The 17930-nt window shown below is 43.5% G+C and overlaps 1 protein-coding gene across 1 annotated transcript; it reads right to left on the bottom strand.

The window, feature by feature from the left end:
* Positions 1 to 1044: 1044 nt before the first annotated feature.
* On the bottom strand, positions 1045 to 15779 carry si:dkey-91i10.2 (uncharacterized protein LOC555224 homolog). Its single transcript, XM_053328303.1, has 6 exons — positions 14236 to 15779; positions 8292 to 8493; positions 6571 to 6778; positions 4141 to 4721; positions 2210 to 2355; positions 1045 to 1887 (listed from the first exon to the last, which is right to left on the bottom strand). Exons 1-6 carry the CDS (start codon positions 15777 to 15779, stop codon positions 1053 to 1055), a joined length of 3516 nt encoding a protein of 1171 aa, XP_053184278.1. The 3' UTR covers positions 1045 to 1052.
* Between the last annotated feature and the right edge of the window lie 2151 nt (positions 15780 to 17930).

The raw sequence follows: 17930 nt of genomic DNA, 5'->3' as shown, positions 1-17930 counted from the left end.
TTGAAGCAGCCCCCCATAAGGTCCTGACCCAAAGGTTGAAAAACCCTGCACACGCTGTGAGGAAAACTGTATAGTTTGACTTTACATATTTGACATGATGTTAATAGAAAGGAGACTGACTGGACTTTTCACAAACTGCTTTCATGGCACTCAGATCATCTTAATCCCAATGACTGACTGGAACACAGACTAACTCAGTGTTAGAAAGCTTTTACGCCAACAAACATGAAGTCATCTGAGACTTCAGTTGAATCTGCCTCATGTAACACAGCAGTCGTTGAAGCAGGAAAAAAACGCTGCAACGCCAAAGGAAACCTTGAAATTAAATGCATATACAGTAGCTACTTCTTTCGAAACTGACAGATTATTGCTGTTACGTGAGTTGTAATTCAAACACAGTGATACAGGAGGTCTGGTCAGCCTATAATAAGAGAGGCTCTGCTCAACTGCATCTCTGGCAGTGAAAGTTGCTCTGCCGCCATAGAGGGCAGTGTACAGACAGGAGAGGGCAGTGACAACAAACAGAAACCATTGAACACAGCTCTTGACCACATCTCCGCCTGTAAAAATCAAACACAAATGTTTTTTTTCCCCCCAAATGTCTTGTCCATCTCATATAAAAATGACATTACAATTTTTCTTTTTGCAGTCAGTCATGTTCAGTCATGCTTTTCAACAGACACACACCTTATTTACTGAAAACACAGCTCTCTTTCTCCAAGAGCAGAACAGTCTTTACAATCAAGGCTGACAAACACACAGCCCAGTTTTTTTTGGTTGTCCAAGAATCTGATCGTTTTCTTGATGTAACGACTTAAATCTTCATACATAATTATGACAGTATGTCGCACTTATAACTTTGTAAAAAAAGTGTTAAAAAGTGCTATGTCTTTCTCTTACCCTTACGAGACTTTGAGAAAGGTTTTTCTTTCACCAGAAGCCGTAACAGAACAGTGGCATCACTCGAAAACGCTTCTTGTTGTCAGTTTGTTTTTGTAGTAGAAGTATCAGGGTTATTTACAGTGTAACAAAGGTGGTGGGATGGTTAAGTCTCAGGAGCGGGTTTGGTTTGTGTTGATCATGATGTTGGGCAAAGCGTTGCGTCTTTTCCTCCAAGTGCCCAAGTCTCGAGTGTATCTCTTTATCTGATGGAACCACTGCTGGGTGCGAGATTTGTCCGAGGCGCGAAAAACAAAGGACTCCCGCCGAATATCGAGCACTTCGAACGTGTCCTCGCATTCGGGGTCCGTTGATACCACACAGTTCCCCAAGCGGATGGGCTCTCTCAGTACTGTGAACTTGCCACTGCTCTTGTCCTTGATTAGAACCAGCACTCCATCTCGGATGTTTTCTCCAACGCCCTCCACCACATCACTCCGGGCCGCTGGGTCAGTGCCCTGTCCCGAGCTTTCACCGGCCCGTTGTGTCCTCACCATCAGCAGGCTCTGGACATTTTGGAACTTTAGGGCCTTGCTGCCCTTCTTCACCCACTGACCGTCTGCTGGTTGGGACAATTGGAGCGGTCCTTCCATGACAAAGCGTGTGTGTTCTCTCGCCCAACCAACAGTCTTCATTGACACCTCTCGCATTTCGATGTTGATGACCTCCCGGTTCTTGCGGCTGTCTCGGCGGAAAGAGCGCAAAGACCAGGTGACGCCATTGCCCTCCTGTTTGGTCTTCATGTTGATGTGCTCCAGATGGGATTCCACACGACTCTTGGCCTCACGGAGACGTGCATAGTCAGGGTGACATTCAGGAGTCACTTTTATGATTCTGCTCAACAGGAGCGGGTATTTCGTCACGCGCTGGAGGGGCGCCATGAGGAAGGAGCGCAAGTTCATACGACGCAGTGCTGTGTTGTCATTCTGGGAGACATCCAGGAAGATTCTGAAACGAGAAACCAGAGAAAATGAGAACAGAAACTCAGAGAATGTCGTAATGTGTGTGTCCTGGGAACACTTTAAAAAGTTGATTAATGGAAATCAGAGGGCAGCTGAACTCATGGGTGAGCTTTAGTTCTGTCTAAAAATACGAGTCATTGCAGCTGCTCGACTCTCAAAATAGACCATCTTCTGAATTAGTGATAACCCCCTGTCTTTTCCATTAAAAATTACACAGAGCAGCTGTGGCAGAAACAAGAGAAAGCTCCTAGAGTAACTTTTCCATCACACAGACCAACCGGAAGAAGATTACTTGTAACTGTGTGTACCTGAGCAGTTCTTTCTCCTTCTCCAGCGTGTTGAGCATGTTGACCGAGGTGGACTGCTGCAGGCAGTAGGTCTGGAAGGCGGGCAGCATGTTGACAAACTCAAGGAAGATCTCTCCAATGTACACAGTGAGCAGATCCTCATCCCCCTGAGTTCACACCAGGGCAAATGGTTAAATCAATATACAACTGAAAAAACAGATCTATATTTTAAGTAATTTTTGTCAATTATTGTGTCCCAACAAGAGGAAGTCTAACCTACTCACAATGACAAAGCTATCTTGCTGATGTTTAGCAAGTCTTAGTGTTAGCATGCTAACATACTAATTAGCACTGAACACAAAGCTGAGGCTGATGGGAACACCATTAGTTCTGCGGATATTTGGTCATCAACCAAATGACTGGACAAATTAAAAATGTAAAAAGTTATTACAATTCATCCTGAGGGGGATATTAATGTCTGTGCTACATTTCATGGCAATACCCCTTGAGATATTTCATTCAAAAGCACACCTGAACCTGAGGCATCATCAAAATCATTATTATGGGAACCATTCATCTCTGTACAACATTTTGTAGCAGTTCATCTAGTAGATTTATAGACATTTTGCAGGATAAATGAAAACGTTGACCGGCTGGTGGTGATAGAGGAAAGGAACGTTTAGGGGATGACTAAGGTCTTTGAGATGACTGTACAAAATGCCAATCCCAAAAAAAAGTTGAGATATTTCAGTCTGAACCAAATCAGTGGATTGACTGGCAGACCAACTTTACCATCTATATACCTATGCTGCTAAATGGCTGAAAAATCTGCATATAAGTGAAATGTGTTAAATCAGCCAGCTCACATGAAACTGAATGTCATGTGACAGCAGAAAATGTAGAGAGTTTATATCTGACATCCAGGCTTTGAAACTGTTACTCCCCACAAGGAGCTCAGCACAACAGTGACATAATAACTGGAGCTTAGCGTCAGAGACCACAGGTTAATGCTGGGGAGGAGATGGGACTCGTGAAACGCTTTATGAAGAGCAGCAGTGGCAGTTACAGCATGCAGTAACTGTCAGGTGAACTGTGTGGTTACAGTGATAGCAAAGCAAAAGTGAGACCATGTTGGATGTTGAAAAAGGTGCACTGGTTTGTATGTTGCAGTGAGAACAGTACGTAGCAGAGGACTTGAGATGTCTGCCTGAACTAGCTTGCAAACTTTATTTAATTTGAACCTGTTCTAATACTAATGAACTCATTTCAACATTGTGGAAATTGTGGTTGGTTCTGCTTCCTGGCTCATGACCCAATAGATAGAGTAGGTTTAAGTCTTGTTTGCACACATCACACCTCTCTCATTCATTACCAATCCTAAGGTTGCATTGGCTATCACTACAAGCCAGATCTAATTTCAAGCTTAAATTGACTCCGTCTGCAAGAGCAACATTATCACTCCATACAGTAAAAGTCGTTATGTCCTTCTCAGTCTCGTCGTCGGATAATGTTTTTTTAAGGTTCTTCCATTTAAGACCATCTTTTGTAATAAGCTCCCACTGCAAGTTAAGCAGGCAAATTTTGTTAGAGTTTTCACATCTAGGCTTCAAATTCATCTTTGGTTATGGTTCCATATGGTAAATATTCAACTTCTGCATTAATTCTGTTATTCTGTTCTGTCATGACTGAGAGTCTGCCTGTGTGTCTTTCTTGACTCAATAACAGACTAAAATGTTAAAGATGGAGATTCTAGCAGTGCCAAAGCGTTGTAGGTGACTGCACTCAAAAGGAAGTGTGACATTTAGTGTTTTTCTAAATGTTAACCTGAATTATGTAATACCAGCAGATGCTCTAAGCATAGAGCATTAAGAATCAGCACAAGCATCCCACTGTAATTAACTCCTGATGTGTGTGTGTGTGTGTGTGTGTTTGTGTATTAGATAGTGGGTCACCTGGTCAAAGGCTTGGTCAATGCTGTCCTGCAGGTGTTCAGTGAAGCGGTCGTTAACGTCTATGAGTTCCTGAACGTTACTAAACACCACAGTGAGCTGCTCAGCTGTCAGCAGTCCTGCACTCTGCATGGGGCAGTAAAACTCCTCCTTGATGATCCGCAGATCTTCCCCGTAGCTAGACTCTGTGTTCAGAAACTCCAGGATGGCTTCCTTGCGCTCGGTACGCAGCTTGGAGCAGCGTTCACACATGCTCTCTCCTCGCTCCTTGGATGCTCCATCTCTCTGGCCGCAGTCCGGACAGGGTCTCTGCGCCTCCCACGCTCGGAGGGAGGCGGACGGTCTCTTCCAGGTGCGGGAAAGGCCCGGGCCGATACCACTGTCCACTCTCTCCACCTCGGCTCCTCGGTTGCGGCGGTAACGACGAGGCTCGCTGTCCTCCTCCTCCCGCTCATCGCTGAGGCCCACCACACCGCTGTCGGCGCTCAGGCTGCTGATTGTGCTCCAGCGATGCTGCCCGGATCGGGTCACACCCAGACCTGCCTGGCGCTCCTCACCCGGGGGCTCTGAGCGACCACGGATTGCTGCTGGAGCTGAAGAGTAGGAGGTGGACAAGGTCAGATTAGTACTGAAGCTGTTTATGGATTCATTTTCGACACTCAACAACAGCCTCTTTAATGAATGCTGCTTTAATCTGCACTAGTCATTACTGGTCATGTCAGAATGAAGGACCTAATATAGATATCATCTTTCTCCAATAATTACATCCCTAACCCTCCAGTGAAGGACTTAACCTTTGTCCACATGCATGTTAATACAATGTGTGTGTGCCCAAAAAGAGAGACTGGAGCCTGTGTGTGTGCTGAACTACTAAATTAAGGTTTTAGATGTTTCATTATACAGGTGCTATGTTGACTTTATATTAAAATGAGAGAAGAGGATGATGATAATTTTAGGGCACTGAGGATGAAAGTATTTCCTGTTAAGCTTTCCTGTATCTGCTGGAGAGAGCAACTAGGTCAACATTAGCATACACCATATTGACTGACATTCTGTGGCCTGTGTCCAGTGTCAAAGAGCTTCTGTTGACAGGGAAGAGCATAGTATTAGCAGGGGAAGTGTGTGTGTGTGTGTGTGTGTGTGTGTGTGCGTGTGTGTGTGTGTGTGTGTGTGTGTGTGTGTGTGTGTGTGTGTGTGTGTGTGTGTGTGTGTGTGTGTGTGTGTGGTGCAAGCTCAGTGCAAAGGTGAAAATATTCACAGAAAAGCACGACAGCAGTTGCATAAGAGCTGTTAAAGAAATACAAAAACAAAACAAATGCAGCTCTTAATCTTAAATGGGGGTTCATTCACAATTTAGGGTGACTCACCCTCTACGGTGAAGTGGGAGAAATTAAATGAGGACATGGAGGTCTGTGAAAGGCCAGGGCTTTATATATAAAGAGGGCTGGATTATTAACTGGAGGGAAGTGTGAAGTCATAACTTGTGACACAAAGCCAGTTTTAGTTTCTACATTTATATAAATGACACCAAAAAGGTCCATAACATCAGTGTGAGTGTGTGAGTATGTCTTTTTAGTGTGCTGTAAGTTATGTTTTTGGGCTGCATGTTTGGTTTTTCTCTTTTCATTATCTTAAAAATTACTTGAAGGGCAGGGGGGATTTTTAATATATGAGAAAATAATCCTGGTGATGTCACAGTGATGTCATTGGAGTTATATCAATTTTGATTTAGAGACTACAAGTTTATTACAGAAGGGATTTGTACAAACGGGATGATTAAAAAAAGACTTTTAAACACCCCAAAAACACCCTTTAGCTTCCTCATGTAAGCCAGAGAATTGTATATTTTTTTTAATGCTATACTCTTTTCCTGAAGTTGGTTTCCTTTTTCTGTTTGGGAGACTATTTAACACATATGATATGATATTTATGGATTATAGACTTTAAAGAAAGTATAAGCGGTAACATTTAAAAGTGATGACACTTGTTTCCAACCTGGTACTAGTACCACCTATACAATATACAAACATTTACCACCTACAGTCCTCAATGCTTTGTACAATCGCAAGCAAATTATGATGTAATGCAATGAAGCACTCCTTAAATTGATATATGGTGTTTCAATTGAAATGAATCACTCAAAACTAAGTAATCCTGGATAAGATAAGTACATATTTATCACTACCAGCCTGCACTTACACAGTGAACATGTCTCACTGTGGGTGTTGATGCAGATTTGTAAACATTCTCTATTATTAAAATTTGGAGGATTTATGTGCATTGGATGATTTGCTTTATGAATTCTTGCAAGATTTAGGACAAAATATGTCACTTCAATTTGATCATCATTCAGTTTTTTGTCCCAAAGTTGCAAACAGGGTTAAACACAAACACAGAACAAGTTTGTCACACACGAGTCAAAGTGCTCACCACTGTCTCGGTCTCTGTCTCTGTCTCGGCGGTGGCTATGGAGTCGGGCGGCGGCAGCGATCTTCATCTCCAGCTGTTTGCGCTTGGAGGCGTCGGCCGGCATGGGGTCGCTGTAGTGGGGCCGGAGGCGACACTCTCGCTGCGCCCTCACCGTCTCAACCAGCTCATAGGCTGCGTCCGAGCTGGAGCGCCTGCAGCCCAGACCGGCGTGCTGCAGAATTCGGAAGGACACGTGTGTCAATCAAAACGGTCAGGTTGCCATGGCAACAGATGAAAAAGGAGGAGTGTGGGGGGGGGGGGGATAAGGTGAGAATGAGAGAAAACAGCTTGCGTATCTGTGTGTGTGTGTGTGTGTGTGTGTCTGAGGAGTTTTACAATGTCATCATCATGTTCGCTGTCATGACATCATTACATAACAAGTCTTGCTTATCTCTCTGATCCCAGCTTGGAGAACTGTCAAGAATCCAAATTTCATACTGAGATGCAGCACTAATCATCTGCCAAGTCTTGTAACAGACTCTAAAACATAACAAGGCCACACATCCAAAACCTGCTCTTATCACAACTTGAAACCACCCAGCCGCAAAGATTAGAGACGCCTCCCCCAAGTGATGATTCAAAGCATCTTCTGGCTTTTTTTTTTTGGTGAGGTAAAATGAGGACATCCCCTGACACACTGCAGCATTCCACAGGGACAAACATTCCTCACGTGGCTCTTAAAATCCTTTTTAGGCATCTTTTTCAAGCCCTTGAGTGTTGACCCCGCCGTAGGAAGTTCAAAGGTCATCGCTGTGTGACACACGACTCCTCACCTCAGAGACATCACCCACATCCTCTGCATGCATGATGATATTGATGATATGGGGTTTACGATCGATAATTACCTCAGATGCTGACAGTTCTCTGATAACTAACAGCTGCACATGACTGAAAGGTGCAGGAAGCTTTTCATCTCTCTATAACCAGAAAACAACATGATGTACAGCTTGCAGCGATCAGCCAACACCAAAAAAGAGAATAATTTATGTTGCGACTGCTCATTCCGCTGGATTATCAAATCGCAGCCTGTACGCAGAGGAGGCTCCATTGTGGATTCAAAGCCCGAACAAATTTTTGGAATGCCAGAAGCATACGCACCTCGACATCTGCCTCTGTAAACTACCTAAAGCCTTGCTGTGTGCAAGCGAGGTGCGACTCCATGTCAGTCCTTCTGTTCTGTTCTGTTCTGTTCTGCAGATGCACAGAGGAGCATAATGCTAGCTGCATCTGAGGCTGGTGTCAAGCTGCAGCCAGCCAGCCAGCGGAGAGGAGCCATGCAGAGAGCAGGAATGAAGAGCTGAGTTACCAGCAGCCAGCTGCTAGAGAGAGAGGGGGGGGGGCGGTAGAGGAGGAGAACGGGGGTGGGGGGGGTCTTAATCCTCTTTTTTCTGCATCCTCACACGTCGAGCTGTTGCTGGAAGACAGGAGTGCTGCTGCATGCTCGTTCCTGTCTCAACGAATACCTCTGCATCGGTGTGTGTGAGTGATGTGCATGTCTGTGTGTGTCTGTGTGTATCTGTGTGTGTGTGTGTCGCAGTCCCCTTGCTTGTCCCAGCCATCCTTGAATACCAATAGATCTACGTTGCTGTGCGCCACGAGGCAACAAAGAGAAGCGGCGGGCGAAGGCGTGCACATTTCAGACGTGGCAAAATAAAAAATGATGGAAAACGAGCAAGAATCCTTACGCATTCTGCTGCTTCCTCTCTTCCTCCTTCTCCTCCTCCTGCAGGCGTCTCGTCGCCAGCCTCAGCTCCGCAGGCCGTTGCCGACGTTGCCATGGCAACGGCGGAGGGCTGACAGTCGGTCGAGGGGGCGGTGATGTCACAGCCTCCGTCCCGGTCACCTGACAGCCTGACGGGGGCCTCGGCGGAGATCTCTGCACTGCAGCTGGTGGAGAGAGGAGGAGATGGGGGGGGGACGAATGATGGGGAGCAGGAGGGGGGAGAAACAGGGAGTGAGAGAGAGAGAGAGAGAGAGAGGGAAGGACATGTGAAAGAAGAGATGTGAAGGGAAGAAGAGGGAAGGGATGGGAGGTGGAGAGGGAGAGTGAAAGGGGGAGGAGGATGGAAGCAGGATGTGGGAGAGAGGAAAGAGGGGAAGTGAGAAAAAGAAAATGCATGGAGCAGGAGGGAGAGGAGGGTTGAAATTATAATTCTGGCTGAGCTCTCATCTGCTTGCAGCATCCCTGTCATTCATTCCACCTCATTTCCCCTCTCCACTCTCACTTCTTCTCTCTCTGCTCCCTGCTGTGTCTTCTTCTATCTCCCACCCACCCATCAACCCACGTCCTCTTCTTCCCCTGTTCTCCAACCCCCAGAACACCCAAATCAATGCCTCTCCTCCCTTCTGACTCCTCCACACTCAACCCCTCCTCATAAGGACAGTAATTAGACACATCAGTGGACATTAACACCTGAACCTCGCTGTCTGCACACACTCACACACTACAATCATACTGAGGCATCGTACTTTTTTTTCCTTCATTCCTTTGTGTGATTACTCGGGGCGGGGGGGGGGGGGGGGGGGGGGGGGGTCCATTGTTGCACCATCCAGTCACCATGTAATCAGAGACAACCCACAAAAGCACACATACGTGGGCACAATCCACAAATACTTATGTATGCATAACAGACTCCTAGAGCAAAACAAAAAGGTATGAGCAAGCAGGGGTGTGCTAGTAGACTTGGTGTTAAAGATTGTGACCATGAACCTTTAAGTCCAGCTGTACACATTTGTCACCTTTTATTCCCCAACTCTTTTTTATGTCTCATTATTTAACTTAAAGCTGCACTGATTCATTTCTTTGGCCACTTATGGACACACAAACACCACAACCATCTAAAAATCACACACCTCTGACAAATTATCTCCTTATAAAGATATAGTTCATTAATTTGGAGCCATGCTTGTGTCCACCTGATGAATATGAATCCAATATTAGCTTTCCTTTTTGGTCAGTTTTCTCCTGAAAAAAATATCTGACTCTCATTTGCTACTTTGTAACTTTGTGTGCTGTTTTTGGTGCTGGTCATCAGGGCTGCACGCAGGGTTTTAGAAATACTGAGGTCCAAAATCAAAATTTGCTATGGATCCACCCATATGTCAGTCTGAGACTGCAGTAGCATACATGATCTGTCAAGTAGCAAAGCATCATAAGCAAGTTAAATGAAGAGGAGGCTGACACAAAACATCTAAGATGGTCTTGTACTTTAGGAAAAATATAGCTATGCTGGTCAGGTTGTGTACAGCAAGTTTATAGAGCTTGTGTAACAGAGTCAATTATACAGCAGCAATATATATATAAATATATAACAGAGTTAAATATTCCCTAGTAATATGTACTACAATTATAATTACACCAAATCTCTGGAGAAGGGTTATAACATGACATGCTACTCCTAAAAGTTAGCTAAACTTACTTAAACTTGCTAAACTTAGCTTAAACTTTGCTGACACTATGCTACTATGCTAATGTGTTTCTGTGTCATTTAATATGTGTAGGGGCTCAAGTTATACATATTAATTGACCATAACATTTTGTTATTATTTACTGTTGTTAGTTATGTGTTTTTTATGCTTTAACTGCCTTTTTGTTACTATACTCCATGAGAGAGGTCAGCAGCATTACTTGTAAACAAATTTGTAAATTACACTTACAAGTTTGTTGATTAGCTTAAACTTTGCTAACATTACGCTACTACGCTTTCATGTTTCTGTGTCATTTAATTTGTGTAGGGGCTAAAGTTATACATCCAAATAGGATTTTGTTATTTACTTTTAATGTCAGTTAAATGTTTTTTATCTGTTTTAATCACTCTTTTCTTAACTTCATATTTAAAACACAACACTACTGGTAACACTTATTTGTTGAGCGCATATAAACAGTAAATGTGCCACAAATCCAAAACAATGAGCAAAAAGAAAATAGCTGACTGTGTATTCACCACTGCCCATTTTAAATGACCATGTAGTCATTAGGATTCAGTGTTAAAATATGCAATATTGATTAGTGGAGCTTTAAAATAATGCGCATGTCTTAAAAATGCATTATATTATTTATATCATCAACTACCAAGTATACGCATCGTATTGATTTAGCTTTCCAAACACTGGTGAGCTCTACGGTCCAGCAGGCACGAATGTGAAATATAATATCACTGCTATCAAGAAATACCATGTAACAGCAATTTTAGTGATTTTTTTTCTTTTTACTGAAATTAAAGGCGACTGTTGTTCTTTATCAGCTCAGCAGATTTTATGGTGTTAGGGACTGTAAATTACTGAAATATTGACTATTGGAGTGGTTAGTGTGTGAAGCAGGTCACGTTAGTGTTGATTAGGGCAAAAATCTCTGCTATTAACAATTGTTTAAAATAGGGCTGCAACTGGTAATTAAATTCAATATTGGTCCATTTTTCATCTACTTTTTTGAAGGATCAATAAAATGTTATATGTCTAGCCTATATGTCAATAATTAGTGAAAAGTGTCCATTAGTCCAAGATAGAATCTTCATATTGCTTCCTTTGTCTAAAACCCATAGTAATTTATTATACAATGATATAAACACAGAAAAGCAACATATAGTCACATTTCAGAAGCTGTTTGAATTTTTCGTTGATAAAGAGCTTAAACGATTACTATTATTATGATTATTACATCATTTATCATACACTAATTGAACACATCTAATGGTTTTAACCTCTGCTACGATGTGCAGTTTTCTTTGCCCTGTTACGTATCCTCACATTCCCCCAGTGGCCACCCTCATTATTCTAATGGTTCTTATGTAACTGTCTTTTCTGAGCTCTGTCTCTCCTAAACCACTTTCTGGACACGTCATGAAAAATTATTTCTTCTGACGCTGTGTGGCACTTGTATGCACTTCAGCACACACTTCTTTCTTTTTTTTTTACACCAAACTACAGCAAACCCTTCAGTTTTCCATCCAGAGGGATGAGGAGGCAGATGTAATTAATACAGTTTTAAGGATGCGGCTCTTAAATCGGTTTCCACTTGGAGAAACTGTCATTAAAGGCCTTCCCCTTCACAGTATTAGCTGTCACACCTTGGATGATGCATGGGAAGTAATAACCTGCAGCTTAATTTATCAGGAAAGCACTGTGTGTGATAGATCACTGCTCAACGCTGCACAATGTGACACTGAAATTAGCCCGTCTGTCATTTTCACTGATATATATATCACTCTGTGAATTCAATACATTTCTCGATGAGTGTGTGCATCTAATAGAGACAAATAAATAGAAGTTGTCACATACAGTTTACCATTTACACCCTATAGGCTAAATGACTGGTGCTGCCTATACAATTAACTCTGCTCTCCTTTAGTGCTTCACACCATTTCTACTCAGGTATTCATAATATGAATATTACTATAATAATGCAGCCAGACCTATATTCATGCTCTGTATGCAAGTTCGGCTGCATGTTACGCTTAAACAAAGAGACTTATTGGTGGGAGCCAAATACCTCAGGCTGCAGAGATCACACAGAATATTGTCACGTTAAATTAATAAATCTCCAAGTATTAAAACATCTATAGAGCCTCGAGTCAAATTTAAATCACAGGGGGAGCACGCAGTGTAGTATGTTGGGTGCTTTTTGAACTTTAAAGATGAATCCACTTGGGATAAACAATGTTGAACGTGAGCAGGACTGCAGCGGTGTTCAAATGGTCACTACAAACTGAATATTTTGAGAGTTTTCTTGGTCAGAGAACAAAACAACAAATCTGAGGGTGTCGCCTTGAGCATTTTGCACTATTTTGTTATATAGATTAATCATAAAAATAAGCTTTAGTAGCAGCTTTAGCCTGCAGCTCTGGAGTTTTTAGAAATTGGAGATAGAGTATGCTGTGTATACACAAACAGTGCTGCCTTCATGCAGCCGAGCATCAGACATCCATCTCATAGTGTAGACAAAGGAGCAACAGTCAGTGGAGAGTCCTGACAGGCAGGGAAAGATACCGTCTATCTCCCATCTATCACAGCCTGCAAGGAAGGAGGAGTTTCTGTTCTTTATCAGGGTTTATCTAGTGGCTCCTCTGTGTTCAGGGTCTAATATTTACATTGCATGGAAGCATGGAAGCCTGGACCCCAATGGCACCACAGTGCTGTAAAAGACACTATCCTCTTGTTTGCCCTTGATCAGAATGAACCACAGCCTGCATTTATTTAGCCAACAGCTGACAATGAGGCAGATAGAGAGATAGAGAAATAGATAGAGAGAAAGAGAGAGAGAGAGAGAGAGAGAGAGAGAGAGAGAGAGAGAGAGAGAGACTGAGGGGATGGTGCCAGTCTTCCAATCTGTCATACTTCATGCCAGCCTCCCGCCCACAGTCTCGTCTGCAGAGCCAACCCTGTTAGCTCCGACAGCTGTTAGCACAATAACTGAGATAAATCGATAACACAACAACAACACACGCAGGCTTAAACAGATGGACTCGCATACACACACACACACACACACACACACTCATGAAAGGGTGCTCCCATTCATGTACCTACTAAATACACACACCTCTGCTGCTGTGAGCTCTTACACGGCTCAGCTGATGAGTACGAGGTCTAATTTCAGCAATAAAAGAGATTAACTGGATTTAAAAGGCATGTGATTATTGGTAAAATACTCAGGTCTAATTGTAGGTATAATGCAGCGTGACAGCCTTTGTTCTCATTCATTTACCTGGAACTGGTTTGTGCTCATTGATGGACTTGAACACAATAGGGCTTTCACAACTCCACTTGGCAGTAGTGGGAGAAGTATTTAGTTTCTTTACTAATAGCATCACTATAATGTAAAAGTCCCACTTTACATGTGAAATTCTGCATAAATATTAGAAATTAAAGAGGAGTTAATGGAGTCTTTTGCACCAGGTTAGTGCTTCATATAAAAGACAAGCTCAAGCTATCCATTTAACAGTGCCACTAAACTATTGGAGAATTGGTTGCTAAATAGTTGAAATGATCCTACACCTTTTCCACAGGCAGAGAGAGAATTCTACTGAGAAGTTTCATCACTCTAGCTCGTTTCTGATTATAGGAATTGAGTGTGTTACAATTGCCCCCATTCTCCCCTGCAGCTTGATATGTGTTGGTGTTGACATTTGCATGTGTGTGTAAAAACGATGTGTGTATGGATCAGTGCTGCTTCCAATCTTGTGGATGAGGTCTCAGGTCTACAGCTCTGGGGTGGATGCTACACCGCAAATCAATGGGAAAAAAATCCCCAATGTATGAAACTAGAGCTGCTTTTACAGTAAGAGATTTTCTGTTAATTGAGCATATTTAAACCTATTCAGCCACCCAAAGTAGGGAACTGTAGTTGTGTGAATTTATTGAATAATAAACACACACGCACACACAATAATCAATGGTGGTAAGTATATATATTCAAGTTTTTCCAAGGAATGGCACTTCTCCTCCCATGAATATAAATATGATATAAGTGCTTTTACTTCTTATACTCTAGTAAAAGTGAAAGTACAAATTTAGAATGAAGGACTTTTTAATGCTATATTTAGTTTTACTTAAGTAATGGCTCTGAATACTTATCACAATAATAAATACATGCACCCCACTCCTCCCTCATCTCCCCCATCCTGGACTAACCTCTTCTTGATGAGGTCCAGCGCAGAACCAATGAGGCCATCCTTCATCTTGTAGATCTTGGCTCCGTAGCTGGACAAGTCCGTCCCCTCCAGAAGCAGTGCTGGGCAGCAGCTGGAGGGACGTTCCCAGTACTCCCTGCAGGGCGGAAAGGGAACTGATCCAGTTGGTTCCAGACTGCTCCTCCTACGCCTGCTGATACCTTCGTCTCCCCATGTGGTGGGGGCTTTCTCCTGGGCCGAGTTGGCCAGAGGCTGCAGGGGTTGACGTGGAGATGGGCCTGTGCGGATTGGTGAGTATGTGGTGATAACAGAGGTGGTGGAGGTGGAGGAGGAGGAGATGGGAGCTGTAGTGCTGTTATTGCTCACAGTGTTACAGTTGGGTTTGATCAGCAGACCTTCAGCAGTACTCCCTGTCCTTTCACCTGTGGTCTCGTCTCCTCCCACCTCCTCAAAGTCTCCTCCACTAGATCTCTGCTGAGGGCCAGTCCCACCAGACGGTAACTTGTCTGAAGCTTCTTGTGGCAGGTGTGCCTGAGCTTTACCAGATACCACAGAACCTGCTGTGGACTCCTGGTTCTGCTCCCCCTTCTGCCTCATCTTCTTAAACTCCTCAAAGGTGGGGATATACAGGCGTCCTATAGGAGGTCTGCGGCATTCGGGTGAAGACTCTGGTCCACTCCTGTTCCCTGCAATGTTGTCTGTTGTGTAGGATGTCTTAACCACTTTCGGGCTGGACGGGGAGCTATGGAGAGCCAGGTTGGGGCTGCTGTTCTGCCGCCTTAGTTGCAGGCGCCTAAGGACCTCCTGCTTGATCTCCTCAGGGCAGCTGATGCGCATTGTGCACAGTGGTCTGGTCCCAGCACCTGTCGAATTCACATGCGGCATCCCATCCCGTTCAGTAGGTGCAGCACCAGGGTTCACCTGAGGCCGCAATGGGAGGGGCTTCAAAGGCTCGACTGCTGACCTCGCACTCTGAAGGCGGAGTTTTTCCCTCAACCCTTTCCTTGCATCCCATTCGTCGACACCCCCTGGGAATAGAAACTGAGGGAATAATGGTAGATCTTTCCTGGGGAGCCCATGTCGAGGGTAGAACGCCAGGCTCTCTGGGTTGGGCATCAGTCCGTGGGCCCCCACCAAAGATCCATCTGGAGGACCATCATACCAGTGGCTAGTGGAGGTGTAGCGCAAAATAAATTCGCTGTCCACACTCCTGTAGGGGGCAGGACTGAATGTGTACAGACCTGAATCAGCCACAGTGTTCCAATTCAAGTTCTCCATACTCCTGTAAGGCCTGCTGCCGTTGCTTCTTGTTTGGATGCAGGAGCCCGAAGCCAGCCCCTGACCCGGCACCATCCCTGGAGGGCCCTGCCTGCCAGAGCAGTGCCTCAGCCCCAGGTTAGTGAGCAGAGTGCTGCTGTTACACCTGCCCATGAGGGGGTACGGAGGCCCCTGAAAGCCGGGGTAGTGAGGGCCACCGGGTCTGTGTCGCGGGTAGGAGGATAAGGGGTCGGGGGACAGGGGGAGGTTGGCGATGCAGGGCTCCATGTTTATGATGAGTTCGAGGGAGGAAGCACAGCCAGCAGGTGAGCCGGCGGAGGCTGCGGTGGAGGAAGTGGAGGGGTAGTCACATGGCGGTGGAGGCTTTACGTCTGGCATGGTTGCAGGCTCAGCAAGCGGCCCTCAGACACACAGACAGCAGGTACGTGGATCTGTAGCCTGCAGGGATGAAGATAAGATCAGAGAAGAAGATACAACACACAAATTCTCATAGACAACAGTCTGTTTTGTACCGTTTCACACAGTTTGTAGTCCTGCTGTTCTTGTTTTGTCAGTATCAGTATGTGCAGAGAAAACTGTGAACGTTGTAATTAAGTCTGCAACAACATCACAATGAAATGTTTAAAACTATTGATTTGAATCTTGCAAATTCTAATATCTAAAATCACATATACCTAATTTTTACAGCTGACAATTTTGCAAACCATACTGCTTTTGTTTGACTACTTCTTTCACCATCAGGCAGCCATTAGTTTATGTTCATTTTTGTACAGCATGATGTTGTAATGATGTGAATGTGGGCTGTGAAATATATCAGAGCAAACATTAAGCCTGCATTCATTTTTGTGACAAGGTTGATTTATGAACTGCATTCCTTCACAACAGTAATGTCACCTTGACCAAATTACTGCAGACTTGATGTTCACTGTGATTGATGAAACAACACAGTGTGTGGATTTTCATACTGAATGGAAACCAATGGCAGTAGAAATACATTTTAAACTCTAAAACTGCAAAAAAAGTAAAGTATACACGAATTATTGCAGAGCAGCTAAAATGCCTGCTTGTTACTTTAAAATAGATCAAATTTAGAGAAACATCTTTCACACTGTATGACTACATGTCATGCAAGATGCAATATTTCTACGCCTGCATCAGTAGACGAAGTGGAAGCATTCTGGATTCATTCACCCATCATTTTATGATAATTTTCCCTAAATTTAGTCAGACATATTTGGTATCTTGGGAAACTCAACTTACTAGTAAATGAAATTTTGGATATAAATATGTGGATTTGAACAATGCCTGGCTGCACAACTTGAGTTTATACCTACCAGTGGGACCAGAACAGTTAATAATAGATGTTAAAAGTGAATTAAAGTGCATGTGATCCTGATTCTGAGAGTCAGAGACTATAAAGCTGAGTACTCATGTCTAAATTAGTACTCATGTCTTTATTAGTACTCTCAGGCAATGGATTAATATTAACATTTACTGACGTTCTACAAAATTGTATCATGATGATCGCATTGTGTCATGTCGTATGGTATTGTGTCATGTTGTATCGTGTCATATGGTATTGTGTTGTGTCGTGTCATATGGTATTGTGTTGTGTTGTATCATGTCATGTTGTATCGTGTCATGTTGTATCATGTCATGTTGTATCGTGTCATGTTGTATCGTGTCGTGTTGTATCGTATCATATGGTATTGTGTTGTGTCGTGTCATATGGTATTGTATCGTGTCATATGGTATTGTGTTGTGTTGTATCGTGTCATATGGTATTGTGTTATGTCGTGTCATATGGTATCGTGTCGTGTTGTATCGTGTCATGTGGTATCATGTCATATGGTATCGTATCGTGTTGTATCATGTCGTATGGTATTGTGTCATGTGGTATCATGTCATATGGTATCGTATCGTGTTGTATCATGTCGTATGGTATTGTGTCATGTTGTATCGTGTCGTGTTGTATCATGTCATATGGTATTGTGGTGTTTCATATGGTATCGTGCTGTGTTGTATCATGTTGTGTCGTATGCTATTGTGTGGTGTTGTATCGTGTCGTGTTGTATGGTATCGTGTCGAGTTGTATCATGTCGTATGGTATTGTGTCATGTTGTATCATGTCATATGGTATCGTACCGTGTTGTATCATGTCGTATGGTATTGTGTCATGTTGTATCGTGTCATATGGTATCGTGTCTTGTTGTATCGTGTCATATGGTATTGTGTTGTGTTATATGCTATCGTGCTGTGTTGTATTGTGTTGTGTCGTATGCTATTGTGTGGTGTTGTATCGTGTCGTGTTGTATGGTATCGTGTCGTGTTGTATCATGTCGTGTCTTATGGTAATGTGTCGTGTTGTATTGTGTCATATGGTATCGTGTTGTGTTGTATCATGTCGTGTCATATGGT

The sequence above is a fragment of the Scomber japonicus genome, chromosome 11 (genome assembly GCF_027409825.1).
Source record: "Scomber japonicus isolate fScoJap1 chromosome 11, fScoJap1.pri, whole genome shotgun sequence".
In the NCBI taxonomy this organism is placed as follows: domain Eukaryota; kingdom Metazoa; phylum Chordata; class Actinopteri; order Scombriformes; family Scombridae; genus Scomber; species Scomber japonicus.
The sequence above is the reverse complement of the archived record's forward strand: the minus strand, read 5'-3'. Positions and strand labels throughout refer to the sequence as shown.

Bases quoted from the DNA above. Each gene is read 5' to 3' on its own strand.
- si:dkey-91i10.2 (XM_053328303.1), bottom strand. From the start codon at position 15,779: ATGGAGCCCTGCATCGCCAACCTCCCCCTGTCCCCCGACCCCTTATCC. The intron at 4,722-6,570 runs GTGGTGAGCACT...CAGCTCCAGCAG, and splicing joins CAGAGACAGAGACCGAGACA to CAATCCGTGGTCGCTCAGAG. The intron at 2,356-4,140 runs GTGACCCACTAT...GTGTGAACTCAG, and splicing joins TTGACCAAGCCTTTGACCAG to GGGGATGAGGATCTGCTCAC.